Consider the following 23,214-nt stretch of genomic DNA (forward strand, 5'->3'; position numbering starts at 1 on the left):
ATCTGTGTAGGACAAGGCTATCAATGGCCATCAGAAATGACTACCTAGTATCCAAGACATTAAGTTCCTCAATATAACTGCTGGGGAACATGAGTGAAAACTGCTCCCTTTGTGGCTTTCTTTCATCATACGGTTAGCTGCTTTGCTGAGTTCAAAAGTCTCTTGAGTTGGTCTAGTGCAGAAGCTCTTCTTCTACTTTTATACCCTTTTTTCGAACCTTCCTGCCTTCAACAGCCTCTGCTTCCCCCCCCCCCACAAGACGAACTCATCTTTTACAAGAGTGATATACAAAGAAAACATTGCTCGTACCATTCAGCCCATGAATTCTTTTAGAGAGAGACGGCAATTGCTGCCTCTGATCAACCCTTTGACCCTCTGGAGCAACCAGCTTAGTTCAGCGTGGCTACCTTCTCGCCCACCGGCAAGGGGTGATGCAACTTGTTTGCAAAGCAGCTCCTATTGTTCTCTGCGAGGCATGACTCTCTTCTTTTAGGAGGGCCCGCCCCCAGCAATGGTTGCCATGGTGATTACACTTCAGTGTTGTTCGGAAGGGAAGGCTGTGGATGCCAGTTTGGTTCTCGCAGCTGCTACTGAGGTGGCAGCTCTTAGGAATACTGGCCAGGCGGCCAGCAGCCCCCACTGGTTTTTTGTTGGATCTTGTCAGGGCCTGCTCTGTACCAAACTAAAGTGTGCCAGTTGAAAGTGGAAAGTTGGAAATATGCACCGAAGAGTACATATTGCCTAAAAGGAACAAAAGCATATACTTCTATATGTGAAGATTAAGCGTCTCTGGGAAACCCCCTTTTCAGGTAATTAATTACAGGTACTGTGACCATATTTTCTTGGAAAAAATAAAGGACAAACCTGAAAAAGGGGTAAATCTGAAAAGGGGTTCATAAGGATAAAAAAAAATAATTGTTCACGTTTATAACTTTGCTTTACAAAGGGAAATTCAAGAGCAAAACCAAGAAAAACTGTACAAAAATGCATATTCTAATAAAACATCTCTAAAATCAAACAGTATATGAAAATCTGTTTTAAAAAGACAATTCAATTTCCCTATTTTTCACATGAAAGTGAAAGACTGTGCATTAAATGGTGCCATTTGTACAGTAAAAGTTAAATGACCAAAATAAAGGACAAAAGTGAGTTTTTGAAAAATAAATAAATCTAAAGGACAGCTTTCTAAAATAAAGGCCGGTCCTTTATAATAAAGGACATATGGTCACTGTAGCTATAGGAGCTCTTGTGAGGGAGGAATGAAAAGACAACGGATACTATTACCAAGGGCAGTGCTTACAGGAATCCATGACAATGGTCTTTCCAACCCCCAAAGAAGATACTTTTCTCTTCCAACTGAGAATCCCAAAAGGGCCAGGAAAGCCTAACTGCATTCCAGCCCCAAGAGGACATGGGAACGGGGAAATTCCTGGAAGCTCCAACCAGGAATAATATATTCCTACTGGCAAAAGCAGAAGCTCTTTAAAAATAAAGCAAAAATCCCTCATTTTCAATGTAGTGAAATTATACCTTGAGAGAGGTGGGGAGGAAAGGGGACACTAACCAGAGCTTGATCTTGACATCTTTTGACTAACCGTAATTTCAATTAATAATTGTTTAGAAAAAAATAACTGTGACTAATTGAAAATGGAACCAAATGTTTCCAGTCTTCCTCACAAGAGCATTAGAGGTGAGCACCAAACTACAAGACTCATTCATGCTGAAACATCTGAGAGAGCAAAACCTGGAAAGACTCCTCTCCCGATGACATAGAGAAATATTGTAGGCGACTTGGGCTAATGACAATTTATTCATATCTCTTCCACTGAATGTACTTTCAAGGCAATAACACCAAGCACAACCGTGAAGCCAACCACACGAATGGCCAAGCACTGCATGTATTACTATTTCTGTGGGGGTGGATCTCTGCAAGACTTCTTTCAACAGCATGACCCTGAATTAGAAACAGAATATATGTTTGCAATGAATAAGGAAGCCCTAGGAAGTGTCATTCCTGATTTTCACCATCTATCGATTTGAGGATTCAAAGACATACGCCTAGCAAAGTAAGGCAGCAGACAGTGATGGAGATATCTTTTTGTAGAAGGACAATAGAATATTTTCATCCTCATCTTGCTGGACTACAATGCACTTGAAATTAATATTAGCCTTTTGTTCTTATAGAACAGAAGACTTCAACAAGCTATAATTTTATTTTGCAAATGCATGCAGAAAGACCGTTTTGCTTCTAACAGTGGGCATAAAGCTTTAGCATTCAGACATGTCCTTTACAGACACATGCTGAGTAATAAAAGCTTTTAATGTATTTGCCTCTGAATAGGTACATTTGAGATTTTGTTACTTTTTAACCTATGCCAACATTAAAACATTTGAAAGATAACTGAATGAACTAAAGATAATAGCTATTATCTGACAGAAACAATGGATATTGGTTCACCAATTGTGAAATCTGTTACTTGGTATGATTCCAGCTTTTTCAAACACTTGGCCATTCAATTCTTTTGTTTTGGTTCTGCAGTTTGTATCTTAACACTGACATGCATTTAGGCAATTTCCATATAGTCCATTAAATCAATAAAGTGCAAGTTTCTATGCACTGTCAGCTCTAAATTTCTGTATTGATTTTGTTTTGTTTACAGCATTTAAATGCTAGCAGGTAAGGCGGTGTTTGATAATACAATGTATTAATCAAGTCCCAGGTCAAACCCCAGAATAAATTCTGAAATGAATGCTTTTGAATGAACCTGACAACATAATGGATTGGAAATGCTCAAATTGACTTTTTAAAAACTTGATTTTGTTAATCTGCAACATAATACAGGCTGGCCTCCCAAAATATGACTTCATAGGAAGGCACAAACTAGCAAACAATGAAGTATATGAATTCAATTTCAGTGCTCACATGACATGCCCAATACCCGGTCCTCCTACACAATCTCATTAAACCATGCCATAACAGGGTGGAGCTGTGATAAGCAATTTCCAAATGCAGTGATATTTATCAACAAGGTCCAATATATCACTATCCAATGGCACTTTAAAATCTTAATGGCATCCTAAAGCTGAAGGATTAAAGCAAATGGTTTGAGATTTTGCTTTCAGAAGAGACCTGAAAGATACCCATGACAAATAGCCAGACCAATCCAAAATTCTTAAGCATTTATCAGAGTATGACTGATAAGGACAGACAGACATAGGACCTATTCATGAAAATCCAAAGGGGCGGGGGGTATTGCAAGGTTGCAAATCACCTTCACTTAAATAAAGAACACTACGTTCAGTTTTATCTGAACTTGGGTTTGGGGGATTCTGAATTTTGTTTGGTTTTGTTATTATCTCAGAGAGCATATATTTCTCCTTACATGCTTTGTTTCTGACACTGGAATCCTTTCAGCAAGGCATACTTTAAAATCTAATTATCATCTAATTCCCCGAGGTTTGTTTGCTCCAGTTCTTGTTTCTTTGTTGGACGAAGCAGCACTTAGAAAACCTCACCTGGCCATATGGATGGGGCAGCAATTTTCTCTGTGAGAGCCACATTTCAGCAGGTAGGTAGTTGTCTTGCAAATTCCAAAGGAGGTAAAAACAGCCATCCACAGCTGCTTGGCAACCGTGGGGTATCTTTACTGTACTCACTTCCGGATTGACCAGTCGTGACAACAGGAACACCAAACAGATGAGCGCACAGTGTTGCTGCCAAGATCTGGGCCCACATCTCCAATTGTAGAATCAGGAACTGACACCTTCCTCAGGTTTCTCCTTTTTTTCCCAGATTCTTAAAGCCACACATATAGTCAGAGGTGCTCACCTGGACAGTGCGGCTCCCAAAACAAAAGAGGCATATTCCTTCATCAATGGTTCACTGCTGTTCAGCCCATTAATCAAAAGTTGTAGACCACCAAGGGAAAGCAAATCTTTTGCATTATCCACCTATAAAAGATAAAAGTATTCAGGTAAGTACTGAATTAAAAACATACATATACACAGGAAAGCAGATAAATGAACCCACACATGTTCTAGATACTAAATGATTAAGAGGCTTTAAAAACAAATACAAAATCTCTTGCCTCAAATCAAATAATACTGCTGCAACTTTGGGCCCAGCCTCTTTGTAACCTCTTACAATGTTGTGAAAGGTCAATCAATCTGCAAGCATTTCTTGTTAAGAGAATATTCCTTGAGTAGAATGCCACTCATGGGATCTCTGGATCCAACCCTACAGTTATATTTATTTATTTATCATATTTATATAGCTGCCCATCTCACACAAGGTGACTCTGGGCGGCATAGAACAATTAAAAAAATAAATACATAAAAAACTGTATATAAAAACCAGTAAAAACACACAAAAACAGGAGGGGATAAAATTAATAAGGGAGCCATCATAAAATCACCCTGGTCCCCTGGGAACTGCATGCCTGGTCACATAGCCGGGTCGAGGGACTTATGGAATGTTAAGAGGGATGGAGTTAATCTCACTTCCGAGGGGAGAAGGTTCCACAAGGTGGGTGTCACAGCAGAGAAGGCCCACCTCCTGGCACCCGCCAGATGTAATTCTCTAGCAGACAGGATCCACAGCATGCCTTCTCTGCCAGATCTGATGGAACGGGCAGATATAATCAAGGAGAGGTGGTCCCTCAGGTAACCTGGCCCCATGCTATGAAGGGCTCTAAAGGTCAAAACCAGCACCTTGAATTGGACCCAGAAGCAAACTGGCAGCCAACACAGCTCATGAAACAGAGGTGTAATGTGTACCACCCTAGGGGTACACATACAGTGGGGCAAAAAAGTATTTAGTCAGCCACCAATTGTGCAAGTGCCTGTCATTTTCATCATAGGTATACCTCAACTATGAGAGACAAAATGGGGAAAAAAATCCAGAAAATCACATTGTCTGATTTTTAAAGAATTTATTTGCAAATCATGGTGGAAAATAAGTATTTGGTCAATATCAAAAGTTCATCTCAATACTTTGTTATATATCCTTTGTTGGCAATGACAGAGGTCAAACGTTTTCTGTAAGTCTTCACAAGGTTTTCACACACTGTTGCTGGTATTTTGGCCCATTCCTCCATGCAGATCTCCTCTAGAGCAGTGATGTTTTGGGGCTGTCGCTGGGCAACACGGACTTTCAACTCCCTCCAAAGGTTTTCCATGGGGTTGAGATTGGAGACTGGCTAGGCCACTCCAGGACCTTGAAATGCTTCTTACAAAGCCACTCCTTCGTTGCCTGGGCAGTGTGTTTTGGATCATTGTCATGCTGAAAGACCCAGCCACGTTTCATCTTCAATGCCCTTGCTGATGGAAGGAGGTGTTCACTCAAAATCTCACGATACATGGCCCCATTCATTCTTTCCTTTACACGGATCAGTCGTCCTGGTCCCTTTGCAGAAAAACAGCCCCAAAGCATGATGTTTCCACCCCCATGCTTCACAGTAGGTATGGCGTTCTTTGGATGCAACTCAGCATTCTCTCTCCTCCAAACACGACGAGTTGAGTTTAGACCAAAATGGTCTACTTTGGTTTCATCTGACCATATGACATTCTCCCAATCCTCTTCTGGATCATCCAAATGCTCTCTAGCAAACTTCAGACAGGCCTGGACATGTACTGGCTTAAGCAGGGGGACACGTCTGGCACTGCAGGATTTGCGTCCCTGGCGGCGTAGTGTGTTACTGATGGTAGCCTTTATTACTTTGGTCCCAGCTCTCTGCAGGTCATTCACTAGGTCCCCCCATGTGGTTCTGGGATTTTTGCTCACCGTTCTTGTGATCATTTTGACCCCACGGGGTGAGATCTTGCGTGGAGCCCCAGATCGAGGGAGATTATCAGTGGTCTTGTATGTCTTCCATTTTCTAATTATTGCTCCCACAGTTGATTTCTTCACACCAAGCTGCTTGCCTATTGCAGATTCAGTCTTCCCAGCCTGGTGCAGGTCTACAATTTTGTTTCTGGTGTCCTTCAACAACTCTTTGGTCTTGGCCATAGTGGAGTTTGGAGTGTGACTGTTTGAGGTTGTGGACAGGTGTCTTTTACACTGATAACAAGGTCAAACAGGTGCCATTACTACAGGTAACAAGTGGAGGACAGAGGAGCCTCTTAAAGAAGTAGTTACAGGTCTGTGAGAGCCAGACATCTTGCTTGTTTGTAGGTGACCAAATACTTATTTTCCACCATGATTTGCAAATAAATTCTTTAAAAATCAGACAATGTGATTTTCTGGATTTTTTTTCTCATTTTGTCTCTCATAGTTGAGGTATACCTATGATGAAAATTACAGGCCTCTCTCATCTTTTTAAGTGGGAGAACTTGCACAATTGGTGGCTGACTAAATACCTTTTTGCCCCACTGTAACTGCCCGCACCACTGCATTTTGCACCAGTTGAAGCTTCCGGATACTCTTCAAGGGCAGCCCCATGTAGAGCACATTAAAGAAATCCAAACGGGAGGTGACCAGGGCATGAGGGACAGTAATTAGATCCCTCTGATCTAGGAATGGGCACAACTGGCGCACAACATGGAGCTGTGCAAAGGCCCTCCTAACCACGACTACCACCTGCTCTTTTAGCAGGAGTCATGAGTCCAGGAGGACCCCCAGATTGTACACTGGGTCTGTCTGGGGCAGTGAGACCCCATTCAGTACCAAAGATGGCATAACTCTAGCACCAGAAGGCCCCAAAACCCATAGCCACTCAGTCTTGCCAGGGTTCAGTTGAAGCCTGTTGTTCCCCATATATGTTATGGGGAACATTGATTATATGTTATAATCAGCCCTGGAACGATTAAGTGAAAATTCAGTTACTGTGATTAGCTTATAAACTCTCTTGCAAACAATGTCCTTACTAGAAGAAAGAAAGCTAAAGTTCCTATTTCTTTAGAATACTTCCCTGGGAATCTAGTGAGTTGAATAGTATTCTAAATATAACTTAATTAACAAGGTTAGAGAGTTAAAAACACTTGGGAACAAGTAATAAGCAGATTAGAAACTCATCAGCTAGTACAAATGATGCGGAATGAGAACTTAGAACACTGATCGTAAAATGACTAAGCTGACATGAGATGTGATTAAGAGAGAGTTAATCTTAGCCTTGATGAATCAGGGGAAGCCTTTGTAGAAAGAACAGTGATGTTGTGGTACTCTAATTCAAATCATGCATGAATTAAAATTTGAACCAATGAGTTCAGGTTCCTTGTTCAGGAAGGATGAATTTTGTAACACCTGTTTCTACAAGACATGTATTCATACAAATGTCAATTCCTGGAATGCCCCCAACAATTGCTAATGTTTTTAGAATCTTTTTACCTGATGGACATAGTACTCAAGATCAGAAAGTGCTGTAATTTTCTCCTCAAGCGTTGAAGCTGAATTGTTGAATTTGTTGATTAATTTAAGCATAATTTCAAGATCGGTTTCCAGCTGCAGATTGAGCTCCCTGAATTCTTCCTTTAGTTTTTCGATGGGACGGAACCTACGCCGGACATCTTCCTGATGAGTCTTGAAAATGGGGGCACCAAACCAAAAGAGTACAAGCCAAAAGTAAACATGCAGACATTCATTGTTTCCCCAAACAAATGGTGCATTTTAGTTACATATAAACAACCTCTATTATTATACAGCCAGAAACAGGAACATGTACCCCTTAACACCCAATCTACTGTTTTTGTATGATTCCTGTTCTCATTCTACAGATGCTTCTTTCTAGAAACTGAGATGGGTGGTGGGGAGAGAGAGAAAGAGAGAGAGAAAAAACAACCCTCTGGGTTGAACCCATTTTTATTTAATGTCTGTTATTTCTGTTGTTTTACTTGCTAGCAGCCATATGCTCAACATCAACTGATACATGCATACACTGAAGCAATGTACTGTATTTGTAAAATAAAAAAGAAACAGGCCCCTAATTTGAAACATCTACATATCAGAATGAGGAGGAGACTTAGCAAAGTGAAAAACACATGGAAAAGACTCGGCAATGTTAGAACACAATTTAAGCCACAACATGGTCTTTCACATGTTCATCTGGTATACTCACAGGTGCATTTTGGTAGGTAGGTGATGAGCTGATGCTCAAATGTCTTTATAAGAAACTAAAACATCTCCTGCAATTGTCTGGGAACTGCCCCAGTTTCTTATTTTAAAAAAAAAAATCAAAATTATTTATGCAGAATTCATTTCCATTTGAATCCTGTAAGTAAGGAATGGATGGATACACATATTGGTGAGTACTAAATTAGCTTTCTTACCTGCTATCACTCATGGATCTTCACAAAAGCATAAGAAACCAAAAGAACAAAGACGTTCAGAAGTTAAAGACAGATTGGTTCATTAAAGCAAAGGCACATTACCCAGACTCCTTCTAAAAGTCATCCCCCAATTGTAATGTATGATGTGAACACAAAGGTAAATTATGAACTGTGTGAATACTGACCATATTTTATTTTCACCATGTTCCAATTAAAATTAAATTACAGAGAGTTTGGTCCTTTTTTTTTTTTTTTGCTATGTGTTCCTGGATGTCATTCAAAGGCCCAGTGTGGGCCTCAATCTGAAAAAAAGAATGTACATCCCTGCACTGAAGCTGGAGGGTTGTTTCTCTTTCTCTTTCCCTAGAAAAGGGAAGAAAACAGCCATGATAGGGAAGTAGAGATCTTCAGGACTCAGCCAGACCAGACAGCAACCACATTCTTGGTTCACATTTGTGTCACGGGATACGCTTCCTTTATCAACATCTTCCCCACTGAATTCAAATGTACAATTGCTAAGTATTAAGCAGCCTTCCCATTGTTATTTTCCTGGATTCATATAATACCTTTTCTTCCAGTGAATCATCTGCCTTCATGGTTTCTTTCATTTTAGCCAAAGCCCTTTTGAGTTCCTGCGTTGTGAATGAATTTGGGTCAATATCTATTTGGCCTAGCCTGGCATAAAAACATAAACCAAAAACAGTGAGTCAACAATAAAACAGACACATCTCCTTCACAAAAGCCATCCTGACTCTGTTTATCTGAAGAAGAAGAAAAAAAAAAGGATGAAGAAAAAGTAAATGGTACAAGCAAAGTTTATTCATATATTGATTTTAATACCAGAGCTTTATAGGTTTTTAAGAAAAATCTACAGTCATTTAAACTATGCTCCTCAAGTCATCTGCATAAACGGACAGAAAATTTGATTGTGTGCTAATATCCCTCTAACATTAATATACATTTTTAATTTAAAAAGTCATTTGAAAGAAAGACATAGATAATTCGAGAGTTGACTAAGAGTAAAAAGCATTTTCTCTGTTCAGAGCAAATATCACTGTAGAAGGAAAATGGGGCACCAAAAAGATAGAGCTTCTGCAAACCTAAGGAATGTTTTAGACATACAATGAATAAATCAATAAATGAAAAGAAAAAGAGACAGAGTGGATAGGGAGACAGAAAAAGAGTGAGAAAACATATGTAGTTTGGTATGGGATTATCATGGTGCCTTGACTAGAGTATGATTTAAAAAAAAAAAAATTGAGGGGCTCCTGGTTTTTATTTTTTCACATATTCATAGGTTGGATGATTGTTATCCACCCGGGATTATATTGTATAAAATGGACAGCCATATACCTCTTTCAAAGGAAATAAAGCAAAACCTGCCCATTGGAAAGCTGGGAGTCTGTAAGCAAACAAATGTTCTGAAGGAAGGGCAAAGGGCAGAAAGGATTTGAAGGAAAACCAGAAATTCATCAGATTATAAGGATTGAGAATTTCAAAATATGCTTATCTTCATATGCTACCCATTGAAAAGGGATCTGTGAGCAGAAAAGGCAGTTGGGCTATTTTTCTGACCTTGCTGCCAAAGTTGCAAGGCTCCCCAGTTTTGCCATCCCCCTAGTACACAATCAGGCTTCCCAGCTTAGTCATCTAAACACAAAACTGAAATATTGCAGGGAGACACCTGATTACAAAGGTGGGATCCCCAGCATACCATCATAAACCTTCCCATATAATGTAGCTCTTTCACACACAGGATGCTGAGGGAGGACTCAGGCTGAGAGCAAGCTGAGTCCTAGAACATTTGGGTTGATATTGCGTAGAAAAGAAGGAGGGAAGGGACTGGACTGAACACCATATTTGAGGTGGAGATCTGATAAATGCAGACTAAACTGGAAATATAAAGATCCATGATTTGGAAAGTTGATGTAGCTGCATTTGATGTACTGTTGATGTAGCTGCATTTGAAAAAAGTTGGATAGATATTGGCCAACATGCTTCAAGAATGTACTGGTCCTACATGTCTTGGGAGTCAGCCACTTATCTAAATATTCTTCCTACATCACTTGAACTCATACAACCCTGTGTATGTTAATAAACTGAAATTACTTGTCAGTTTTAAACTAATAAAATAGACTTCCCTTAAGGAAGGCTATTTCAAATAATGCCAGGAATAAAAAATAAATAAAAATGCCCTCCATTCCAAGGAGCACAGCTCTGCACATTTCTCATTCTCTGCAAGAGCCATAAATCCAGAAGCACTTGCAAAAATTCTCAGTATGTCCCCAATTAAAAAGTTTATCTTCCAAAGTAAAGCAGGGAGAAGGTGGAGGGATTATTTGTCGTTTGTTCAGATGTTCTGAGCAAAACTCTTCCTTTATGATAATTCAGTGAAAGACCCCATATAGCTACCACTCTTGCTTCTACTATCACTATTCCTATGCTCTTCTGCAAATTAAAACCCTTTCCTTGAGGATGTATGATACTTTGTGCTCCCAGTGAGTTCACACAGTCTCACTGCAGAGCCAAAGCCCTTGTGGCAAAGTTAAAAAAAAAAAAAAAAAAGCCCTGAGAATATGCGAGGATCAGAATTTTATAAAAGGAGTGAAATCAATTTATATCTCACAGAAAGCACAAATTGTTAATGGAGATTTAACAAAGCCATGTGAAATACAAAAGGGAACAAGACAAGGCTGCCCACTATTCCCTCTTTTGTTTATTTTAGTTCTTGAAGTTCTGAATAGAGATGTAAGGCAAGTTGAGAGGATAATGGGTGTAAAAATTAAAAAAGAGATGTACAAGTTGAGAACCTTTGCAGATGATTTGGTGTTCGTACTGGAAGATCCCTTGAAGGAGTTCAAAGTTTTAATGAGAACATTAAAAGAATTCAGTGCTTTAGCTGGCTTTAAGATTAATAAACAAAAGACAAAAATATTAACAAAAAATATGAAGATACAAGATCAAGAAGAATTGATTAACAAGACGGGTTTTAAGATTGAAAAAAAGTTAAATATTTGGGTGTTAATCTGACAAATATAAATTGTCTGTTGTTTCAGAATAATTATGGTAAGACATGGAATGAAATTTAAAAAGTTATGTTAAGATGGGAAAATTTACAATTGTCATTGTTGGGAAGAATCTCTGTGATTAAGATGAATGTTTTACCTAGAATGTTATTCTTGTTTCAAACAATACCTGTTGTGGAGTCCTTGGGGTTCTCTGAGTTTGGTTGTTTTCTTGCAAACATTTCATTACCCAGCTAGGTAACATCTTCAGTGCTAGAATGGAATGGAGTTTGCTCTCTGTTTATATACTGTGGCATGCCCTGCCAGTGTTGATGGGGGTGTGGGTTTTGTTGTTTTATTTTTTCTCTCTGGTAGTTCCTTGATTAGGGTATATAGGAAACAACCAAGCTCAGAGAACCCCAAGGACTCCACAGTTCAACCCTGAGCTACAAATATTCGCTTCTATTAACAGCTGTTGTGAAAACTGACGTTCCATTTAAACAATGGCATAAAGATATATCAATTTGTGTGGCAAGTAAAAAACTGCAAATTAAGTACAAAGTGTTACAAGATGCTAAAGAAAGAGGTGGTTTATGGCTACCGGATTTGAAACTGTATTTTGCAGCTTGTTTAGTTTGGATGAAAGATTGGGTGACTCTGAGAAACAGGAGATTATAAGAACTAGAACAGCATGATTTAAGATTTGGGTGGCACAGCTATTTATGGTACAATAAAGTTAAGGTTAATGTAGATTTTAAAAATCACTTTATTAGATATGCCATAATGAGAATATGGAACAGATATAAAGCTAGGTTTTCCCTGAAGATTCCTTTATGGTTGTCACTACAAGAAGCTTTTTATGGAAGAAAAATTATAACTGAGCATAAACGGTTAACTTATGGTGATGTATTAGAATTTTCTCAAGGGGACTTCAAAATAAAAACAAGAGAGGATTTGACATCAGAAGGTTATACATGTCAATAGTTTTCATATGTACAATTACAAGAAAGGTTTAAAGTAGATAAAAGGACTTTTGGTTTTGAACCTGGTAAGACTGAATTTGAAGTAGAACATATACTAACGATGAACACATTATTGCTAAGTTTTATAAACTTTTATTGGAATAAGAAGCAGAAGACGAACAAGTCAAAGAATGTATGATAAAATAGACTAAAAATTTGGGGCATATTAATGGAACAATGGGAGAATATGTGGATGAAAGGACTGAAATTTACACTGTGTTACAATCTTAAAGAGAATTTTTATAAAATGATGATCACTGGTACTTGTATCCAGGAAAATTATCTAAAACTTATACAGGTACTTCAAATTTATGTTGGAAATGTGAACAACAAGAGGGGACTTTTTATCATGTTTGGTGGACTTGCAAAAAAGCTAAAACATTTTGGAATCAAATACATATTTTAATTCAGAAGATTTTAAAGATTAATATATAATCGAAACCAGATATTTTTGGGGGGGATTGATGGATAAACAGATGGGGAAAAAAACTCATGGAACTTTGTTTTTATACATGATAACAGCAGCGAGGCTTCTATATGCATTAAGGTGGAAAGATTTGACATTACCTACAATGGAAGAATGGACGATGGAGTTGGGTGAGATGGCAAAGCTGATGGCTTTGATTAGAGAAAGGGCATTGAGTAATTTTGATGCTAATTGGAAGCCTTTTTTTGGACTTCTTACGTGAAACAGAAAAAAATGAAATTATGATGTATGGATTTGATGATTAGAAATAATACTGGACAATAGAAAAAATGAAAGTTATGTTGTAAATTTAGAGTAAGAGTTTAGTGTAAAATGATACATATATCTGTTGTAAGGAAAGTTGGAAGTCACTCTTTTTTGTACTTTTTCTTTCTTTCCTTTCTTTTTGCACTTTTGACTTTGTTCTTTCTTTTTCATTCTTTCTTTTCTTTCTCATTTTTTATCTTCAATATTAGTTTTTGTTGTTATTGTTCTTATTTTAAAATCTAATAAAGTTACAGTATTTGAAAGAAAAGAGAATACGCAAGGATCCAGAGAGCAGGAACTAAGCATTTATCACTGCTGAATTTCTGTGTTTTTTTTTTTGTTTTTTTGCCCCATGTAAACATCTGTTCCTCAGATCATTATTATACTGTATATATTTGATAATTTCTTAGGGATGCTTATTAACTCCCAGATGCGGCCTTAGTTCTTGTTTGCTCATCTTTCTGTTCAAGAGGAACAGTGACCAAATATAAAATAAGATTACAGGAGCTCCCAACTGCCTGCAACAAAATTGGTGTCACAAAATCATTTTTCTCTTTCATTTGCTAACATCTCATCATATGCAGTTTCTTAATAAATTGTCTTATTCTTTAAAATCTGATCCATTGCAAGACAATCTTTTTAACTTTCTACAGCTCAAATCATTTATTTTCCATATAGCAACTTTTGCCTTCTCCTTAATCTCTTGGTCCTCACAATTATCACCTGTTTTGAAATATGCTAATTAACATAAATATTACTTTTCCTTCAAAATGCTATCTTTCTTCCAAAGGAATATCCCATCTTCCAGTTGGGTAAACAATCAAGATGGCTTATAAGTTATTCCCCTGATACATTATGTACCCTCTGGTTTAATTTTAGAAGTTAGGAACAATATTGATTCTAATTTCGAAAGGCTATATCCCAACCATTATTGTACTTTTATAATACATTGTAGACAGGGAGTCTGTAAACACTTTCAAGACTAGCCAACTTTATTAGGGCATAAGCTTTCACCAGTAGCAGCTCATGACATCAGATGCACAGAGCGGGTTCACTATTATAGGATTTTAAATACAGAAAGTGGAAGCCAGAGAAGGATGGGTGGAGAAAAACAAGCTAATGGTTTTACACAATAGCAGAGCTGAGAGTCACATCAATTAGCAGATATAATGGTCTAAGAACCCACTGTCCCTATTCAAGTCTTCTCTAACGGAATGTATTTTTTTAATGTATTGTAATGTAGTTGTCTCTCTTTGTATAGTGCTGATGAAGTTCCTCTGTTTCACTACTGCTCCCTTGAAGTCAGTGATGGAATGTCCTGGGAGGCCGAAATGTCAGGCCGCTGTCTTGTTACTGTTTGAGCTATGATGTATGATTTGTGGTAATTTATTCTCTTGCATACAGTCTGGCTAGTCTGTCCTACAGAGAATCCGGAGGAGCGCTGTTAGCAGATGATGAGATACGTATCACACTAAAGACAGAATAACTTGACCACCACTATATATCTCAGAAAATATATACTGAAATTAGATTCCAAATTAGTCTCCTGGATGCACCAAGACTAGCACACTAACAGTAAAGCTGAATTGAGTATTTACTTCATACTATTTTTTTATCTTTGTTTTGTACTTGATGTGCATATACCATTACAGTGTATCAAGAACTTATTTTAGAGTATGGTGCATTTACTGTAATAGATCAAAAATTCAAACAATATCCATGAAAAGCTTTGCTCTGGAAAGAAGCATCTACTGAAAGCATCCCCTCTCAAAGAAACAGAAGAACTAACAGAAGTTGACCCGCTTCGAGTTGAAAAAGAAAAAGAAGGCTTTTAAATCAGGGTACCTTTTGCTTTTTGGAGAGTCTTTCCCATCTCTTTTTTCTTCGTGGTCACCTGGAAGCTTGGCTAATTTTTCTCCAGTCTGAAGATTTAATTGTACATGTAACCCTGCCGGAATAGCTTGACCTAAAAATAAGAAGTTAAGAGATTTAGTCTTCAAACCTGTCTTTTTCTGTTCCACAAATATTCAAAACTATATTCCAAAAGAGAACCAATTAAAAAAGTAAAGAATATTAAAGTTCCACCATACTAGTCTACTGTAACGTCATCTAGATGGTGGGCCCCCAGATACTGAATAATTCCCAGGACTTCTCACCATGGACATGTTCTGTGCCGATTCTGGAATTGTAACTCAGCAACACCTGCAGAATCACAAGTCTGGTTGCATAAATAAGCATGTTATGTGCTACTCTACCATATTTAACCACTCCTTTTACAAAGATTACTATTATGGAACCCAGGGCCAATTTGTAAACTTATACCAAATGCAAGCAGAGCACTACTATCAACAGTCAAAATTGTATCATTATCTGAATCCTTTTAACACAAAATTACAAATCTATTCTAAAACAATATGTTTTGCTGAAGTCCTAATTTCTACTGACAGTAAACTAAGGTAATCAGTGCCTACTAATTGGAATTAAAAATTGGGTCATTCAAAAATAATCTGACACATGAAAAAGTATATAATCTGAAAATTAGAAGAGACACTTTGCTTAACACCCCCCACCCCCAATTATGAGCAACTGATGAGCTTCCATACTCACAGACAATTTATGGCAATGGGCTTTACAGGATTAAGAAACATGGAAATAATTTCTAAAAGACAAGAATGGAAGTAGTCTAGATTTTCTGTGAAATATTCTGTTATCTATATGCTTATCTTTTAAAAATTAGTGTATTCAACATGTCTATGAAGTCACTAGGAGTCAAGTTTGATTCAAATGAGACTTGAACTTTTTAAATTGTTAACAAAAAGGCCTGCAAAAAGAAATCTCAAAGGAAGGACTGAAAATGCAAATACTGAGCCATTCAGGTAACATGAGGAAGAAATCGAAGTGAGACAAATGTGTATTTTAAATAAGACACAAATTTAAAAAGTGAACAGAATTAAAATATGTGTATAGAAAAACAACAACATATATTCAGTCAAAATTGCATGTGTTTCTACACTACCATAAGGAGATTCATAAATGAAAAGATTGAGATTTCCATCAACATAACCTATAATTGAGGTAATCTGGCAACTTTTCAATAGTAGCCACCATGGGACATGAAATCTGTTCTCAGAAAAGTTTGGAATCCACAGCCTTTTTTGAGAACTGAACATGTTTATGGCATTTAAAGAAAATAATAATGAAAGTAGACACAATATTTGGTTTTGTCTTTTTTAAATGTTATTTAATCAACCAAGAATAGACTGCATTTGAACACTATATTTTACACATGTTAAGCTTTGTGTATAAATATATGATTATAAAATGAAATCCTGCATTTTGCTTACATGTGCATTTCATAGTTTAGCTTCATGTCTGCACCTCCAAGATATAAATAGGCAAAAAAGATATAATTTGATTAAAGAATAGCTGACTCTGTTTTTAAAAAGTATGCACATTATCAAAACCTCACTGTATATGGTTTTCTTTTGGTTTTATATACTGTAGGAAATATTAATAACTTAGGTATTAGTTTCAACTTCCATTCATTAAAAAAAATTATCTTGAACATTTTTTCCCTTAAGCCATGCACTACTGACATGTGAATCAAAAGCAGCTTCAAGAATTTAACTCCTTAAGTAGCTCATTTATTAAAACTACCTTCCACCAATTAATCAACAGAGTCTTCGATCTACTGAGATTTGCAAGCTTAACTAAACAATTCCTATGGATAAGTCTATAAAATAATGTAAATCACTTTTCTGCTCATCTAAGCACCCCAGTGTTGTGACACTGTGTCCTCTGAAAGGATCACCGAGTGCCTCCCCATGCTTTCTTAGCATTTGTATGCAACCACAGAGGACACTTCTGCTTGCACTACCACTGAAGCAAAGCACATAATTAACTGCAGAATTCAACACAAAACTTGGTGATGACCACTTAATGTGGATCCTTTAAAAGGGCAATGGACAAATTCATGGAAGACAGGTCTATCAAGGACCATTACGGACACAGTGTTACCTCTAGGTTGGGGGGAGCATGCCTCCAAATACCAACTGCAGGGCAACAATGGTGGAAGAGGGCTATACAGTATCTCCTACATGTAAACACCTATCAGGTACTGGATTGGTCACTATGAGAAATGCTGGATTAAGTTAAGTCTTGGCCTAATCCAGCAGTTCTTACCTAACAACACTTTGAGCAGCAAGGCAAGATGAGTACTTTAATCACTTTGCAAGCCTCTCTTCTGAATTATTTGCACAGCTCTAAAAATGAACCATGTTTACATTACCTGGCCGGACAGTCTGCCACTGATTTGTTGGGTAGAAGACTTCCAAGTCTTCAGAATGAAGATCCTCCTCCTCCTCCCCCTCGATGACATCCAATTCTTCCTTGTTCTGTTCTTTTAAATCACTCTCTTCTTTTTTTGTCAGAGCAAATTCCTTTAGGAAAAAATATATGGTTGGTTTTAGACCTCCATATATATTATTTTAGTTCTAAAAATATTCTACTTATTACAGATTAGAAGATCTTTTAAAAAACTGATTAAATATGTGGATAACCATCTGCACTGAAAACACAGCAACTCCCACTGTGTTAAAAAGAGAAAGATTATCCTCCCACTTGCCAACATTCATTCTTACCGATGACTTAACTTTTTTTGGTGAAACTTATTCAATATTTGATTATTAAAAATACTTACTGCAACTCTGTCATTCAAGCATGAAGAGAAACTTGTTATAAAAAGCAGCAAGACCACCAAATTCAGCTTTGTCACAATGGACCAAAAACAGATGCTGTGGGACATTGCAACCTGAAATTAGACAGCTGATTAATAGATCCCTCCCCATTTCCATCAATTATTTTCACCACATTGTACAATTTTACTGTATTTCACAGAAAACAAAAATGACATTAAGCAGTGAATATTACTGTTCCAAAATGTATATTCTAAAGCTCTGTTCCAAAGACAATGATGCACTGGCAAATTCCATAAAAATAAGTTATGAATCTAATCTAATTAAGTGGTCCCTGTATACTTTTAAAAAATCATGATATATGTGCACATGTTTCTGCTAAAACGACTCTTCTTCATTTTCTCTTTGGATGATACCATAGAGTTTCGGTGGAAAATCCATGGTTGTTCAAGTAAAACTGATTCAGGATCCCTTCCCACTACGATGGCTGGGGCTGCTCAGAGTTGCAAGTCAGTGACATCTGGGGGGTAAAGGTTCTATATACCTTGCAGAGGTGTTCTTCCACCCTAACTTTGTCACTCAAATGAACATACTTGGCCACTAGCTTCAATTAGTATTCCTTTCTACATATATGGAGACAGCAGCTTGGCAGCAACAAGGAACACTGTAAGGTTAAATACTATAAAGAAAGATGTGTTACTCACAACTCAAACTAAAACTTAGCACCATTCCCTCCATCTTTCTTTGTGCTTACCTCCTTTACTCTCCTAAACTTTCTCTTTACCTCATCCTCTTTTTTTATTCTTCCCCCACTTTTTTTCTTACCTCCCTCTACAGCAACCCCTTCTGTGAAAACTGAAATAATGGGAACAGTTCTCAGTTATGCCCTTCCTTGATAGGAGTTCCTACTGTTTTGCGCTACCTTCTTCAAAGCCAGTCCTACTTTCCTCCTGAGAATTAAATCAGTGGGGAAGGCACTCTGCATCCCATCTGTGGCACAGGAAAGAACAATTTTACTCCATCTCTGACACAACAAAAAGGCCTTTTAAAGTACTTGGATCACTCCGGCCATCAAAGGAAGCTACTGAGCAGAAATGACTGCTGAGCACAACTTCTGGGTCCAAAGGAACAGCAAGAACTAGAAGCCTTCACACAACAGGGTCCCCTCCTCCCTACATGCTGCTTTGAGTTATCACCCTGCATCACTGTTACAGTGATTTTGAGGCAATTTGTTCTGCTTTGTGAACCCTGGGAACTGTTCCTTTGCAAACTTAATCTGAATTCTGATATTTGTGCTGGTTTTGCAGCTGAGGTAGTTTTGTACTTACAACATCTTGTGGGGTTTTTTTGTTGTTTTTGTTTTGTTGTCTTAAGCTACTTGATATAGATAATGTCCCAAAAGTGTGATGGCATGTATTTAGCTAAGGATCAGGAACGATACGCTGCTCACTTAATAAATTATTGTCTGACTACAATTATATACTGCTAAATATCTGAAAAATGTCCCTATGTAGATGGTGGTTTATATCTATTCCATTTCATTACACTGCTACCTATTCTACAATGACAAGGATACCTAGGAGGCAGACTAGAGTGAGAGAAAATCTGGATCAAAACCTCAGCTATAAATTTCAGGGGCTGTATGGTTAGTATACAATTATTATACAAAGTGAGAAAAATGAGTTGATGAAGTAAACCCTGCTTAAGTTAACAAGAGGTGTGTCATGCAAATTACTCCTCCTGAGCCAGTCAATACCAATGTATACAATTGTTGGGGGGATTACATAGAAAAGCGAGAAACTCATATCCCACTCGAGTTCCTTGCAGAAATGACTAAAAGATTCACAAAAATAAATAACTGGTATCATTTTTTAGTTTGGTGTAGTGGTTAAGGCATCAGGCTAGAAACTGAGAGACCGTGAATTCTACTGTAGTCCTTCCTGCCTGAGGCACGAAGCCAGCTGGGTGTCCTTGGGCCAGTCCCTCCCTCTCAGCCCTGGGACGCAGGCAAGGGCAAACCACTTTTGAAAAATCTTGCCAAGAAAACTACAGGGACTAGTCCAGGCAGTCGCCAGGAGTCAGCACTGACTCGAAGGCACCCCCCCAAAAAAAACAAAAACCCACATTTTCTAAGGTGATGTCATCATTTCACCACCTCACATGTTGGTATTAGCAGAAATACATTAGATTATCTTTATGGGCACTTGTTACATTTAAAAGCAGAACCATCACTTGATTCGTCCAGCTCAAGATCCAAGCACAGACTTGGCCCCTATCCACTGTTTCCCTATCTGAAAGGCTGGTTTTGTCCGGGCCTCTCAGGGAGATGGGGCGGGAGGAAAGTGACACGGGGCCTTCGCAGTTCCTACCGCGCACCTTTTGCTGTCGACACCAACTTGCTAGAGCTGGGTCAGAAACGGCCAACCCACCCATAATCTTCAGGCACGCAGCTAAGAACAAAAGAAGCCGGATCTACCGCCGCTTCATGTCCCCTGTCCGCACGCTCTTTTTTTTTTTTTAAGTTAAATTTGTTTACGCAGCAGCATTCAAGCATCCAACCCCCTCATGGCGACTATTCCCCTTCAATGTACGGAATAGAGCGAATATGATACCAACTGCCCCCAGATGGTTTCGAGCACAATTCCCATCAGCCACACATAAGGTACTCAAGAGTCAAGCGTGACGGGAGTTGTAGTCCAAAACATATGGCCAGCACGGCAGGACGAGGGGGGAAAGACCCCAGCGGCTTAGCTGCCGACAGCGCCGCTGGGCACCTCGATAAGGTGCCCGGCTGCCTCGGAAGGAGCCCTGGGAAAACGCTCCGCGGCCACACGCGCCTCCTTCGTCCGCCAGCCCCTACCTCTTTGCGAAGCCTCTTCCAGCAGGAGCCGGAGTCGGAACCCGAGCCGACCCCGACGCGCTCTTCGCCAATCAGGAAAACCCGCGTCATTCCCCCGCCCGGCGTCCTCGGACAAGAGCTCCGCCCATTCAGAGGAAGCCGCGCTTCCAACGTGGCGGCCCTGCGGATAGTGGCAATAGAGATACGAAATTGTAGAGGCACTCACCCAGCTCTCAAGAAATTGCACTTCCTGGTCCCTTGAATGCCTCTCAGCCCTACCCAGGTTTTGCCCTGGGCTGACTCCAAAGGTCAGGAAAAAACGTTCATTTCTTGTCTTCAGTTCCTCCTCTCTCTCTTAGCTTTCAGTCACAGTACATTTGCATTTACACATGTTTAGCAAAATTCTCATCTAGTAATGGGCTTTGTCAGCCTTCATTTCCCTAACTATCGAGCATATAAAAGATCCCAAATTTGGACACACGAGGCATCTTCATACTGAGTCAGATGGATCCAGTATGGCTTCACGTATTTCCAGTTTTAATAAAGAATCCATGAAACAATTCTACCCAACGAGTCTCCCCTGCAGAAACAAAGGCTTTAAATCAAGCTTTCATGTTATATCAATATTTTGTACTTGGGTATGTTCCTAGTTATTACTATTAGATTTTTATCCTGCCTTTTATTTTTAAATTGCCAATTCAATACTATTAACCTATATTTTAAAAAGGGGGGGGTTAAAGGTGTGATCTGCAGTTGCCAGAAGTCACCTGTCTGCCTGTAGACAAGTGGATCTCTTCCCCATCTTATTTATTTTAAAAAAAATTAAGAAAAAAACATAGAGCAATACTTTCAGCATCATCTTTATTTCAAATAATGCCTCTGAGCTACTGGTAGGCCTCCTGAGCTTTTGTAGAAAATATGAATTATGAGTGCCTATATCCCAGAGCTTCATTTGCAGGCACTCCCACCTCCCCAGGGTTTATCTTGACAGAACAAAGGCAAAGCACCATGAGGTAGGAGGGAACAATCAGAGAGATCTGAGTGGTAGGGAGGTTCCTCACCTGTTTGCCTGTTGTAAAGAGTGATTTTTGTGACTGGCCATGTACAAGGGCTGTCATTTGGAGCAGCCTAGCCTCCTTCCATGCCAATCGTTTTGTGAGAGCAGTCAGGTCTTGTTCACAAAATTCCAAAGCAACCCTCAAACCCTGCTTTTCTATACACTAGAGTTTAAACTTAAGAGATGGCTGCCCATATGAATCTAATTTTACAAATCTGGAGGTTATAATGTCAAAAACATAACCAAGATATTGAGATGTGGAGATACTGCTGATTCTCTGCAATGCCATGTTGGCAAATGCTTCAACAGAGCTTATCCTTAATTTGCTGTGATGGCTTCTTTTCTTATAAGAACCAAACCACAGACACATAGATATTCCCAGGCTATTTAAATCAGAGCACAGTAGCTGAGTGGCAGGGAAGCTCAGAAGTAAATGAAATGGAAAACATGCCTGCACAGCATGATGTAACAGCCTGAACCTAATTAGGCAGTGACCATTTTCTGTGGCTAACCATGGTTAATTAAAGTAACCAAGTTAATTGATCTTACACCATACACTGAACCTTAAATAACTGTATGGGCTAGGTTCTCCAATATTCTATTGTAAAATGTATTTGGCTAGCTTGTATGTGGGTATTGTGTGGACAGAGGAATAGTTTGTCCAATCTAAACCCACTTAACTGTATTTTAACATATTTGAATAAGTCCTGATGCATGTTGATTATTAGCAAACGTAAGAAGGATTGACATAAGTTGCCAGAGTCCTTACATCCTGAGAGGACTCATAGTGTTGATGCCTTTGGTTTCTTTCTTTGTTTCTTTTTGTTTCCTCACCCAGTATCAGGCTGCTCAGCCTAACTATGTTAATTCCACCTAGTGCCTTGATGTAGCATTGTTTGGAATATTGTGAGAAATTTCAATGTAGACCACTGAACATTACTGCTCACTACTGCTGCCTGAAAAGGTGGCCAAGCCTCACCAATTTTTAGGGCCCCTCAGACCTGAAGTTGGTCCCGGCTTTTCAAAACATTGTCAAACTTCATCAGATGTGCATTAATTTGGTCCTAAATCTCATTATATTCATCAGCCATTTCTCATGGGCTATTAAGAAACTGTTAGTTTTAACAAACGTTTGTTAAACCAACTCTAGGGGCACGAGTCAGAAATATTGAGTTATAAACTAGTTTAGAGTATACAACAGCTGGGTTCAAATCTCATGCTAAGCCAAAACCAGATGAACGAACTACATTATGGTTGGTGTGAAAAGTGAAGCCATAGAATGTGTTTAGGACTGAGGACCGCTCAGTCCTTCCCATGGCTGTGCCTGGGGGCTTGATTTAACTTCTAGGTTATGTGGGGTGACCCATGTTGAACTCAGCATGGTTTACCGAATTAAACCAATTGTCTGGATTCTCAGAGCATAGTGAACCGTAAATTACTGGTTGGATTTTCACAGGACACTGAGTTTCAAAATAGCCAGTCACATTTAAGCCTAGCTTGGTTTTGCGAACGCAGCCTTACTGCATTCATCCACCAGATGCTACTTATTTCAAGAAGAAGAAATTGATATTATTGCTGCCGGAAAAGAAAACTTCCTCTAAA

The 23,214-nt window shown here is 38.7% G+C and overlaps 1 protein-coding gene across 5 annotated transcripts in view; it reads right to left on the reverse strand.

Moving 5' to 3' along the window:
• SIL1 (SIL1 nucleotide exchange factor) overlaps positions 1-20,686 on the reverse strand; it is a 40,686-nt gene extending 20,000 nt beyond the window's left edge. For 2 of the 5 annotated variants that reach the window (XM_088135124.1, XM_088135117.1), the window contains exons 1-7: positions 20,577-20,686; positions 17,722-17,832; positions 17,311-17,461; positions 14,868-14,988; positions 8,829-8,937; positions 7,325-7,516; positions 3,830-3,951 (exon numbers count right to left, since the gene is read on the reverse strand). In XM_088135124.1, the coding sequence (XP_087991250.1) occupies positions 3,830-3,951; positions 7,325-7,516; positions 8,829-8,937; positions 14,868-14,988; positions 17,311-17,461; positions 17,722-17,832; positions 20,577-20,666 (896 nt within the window). In that variant the 5' untranslated portion in view covers positions 20,667-20,686. The other 3 variants (XM_088135141.1, XM_088135131.1, XM_025167611.2) reach the window with 3 other exon arrangements.
• Positions 20,687-23,214: the final 2,528 nt, after the last annotated feature.

The sequence above is a fragment of the Python bivittatus genome, unplaced genomic scaffold, assembly GCF_059951505.1.
Source record: "Python bivittatus isolate LINGU-HERP-01145 unplaced genomic scaffold, Pbiv_v1 ctg000020_np1212, whole genome shotgun sequence".
In the NCBI taxonomy this organism is placed as follows: Eukaryota; Metazoa; Chordata; class Lepidosauria; order Squamata; family Pythonidae; genus Python; species Python bivittatus.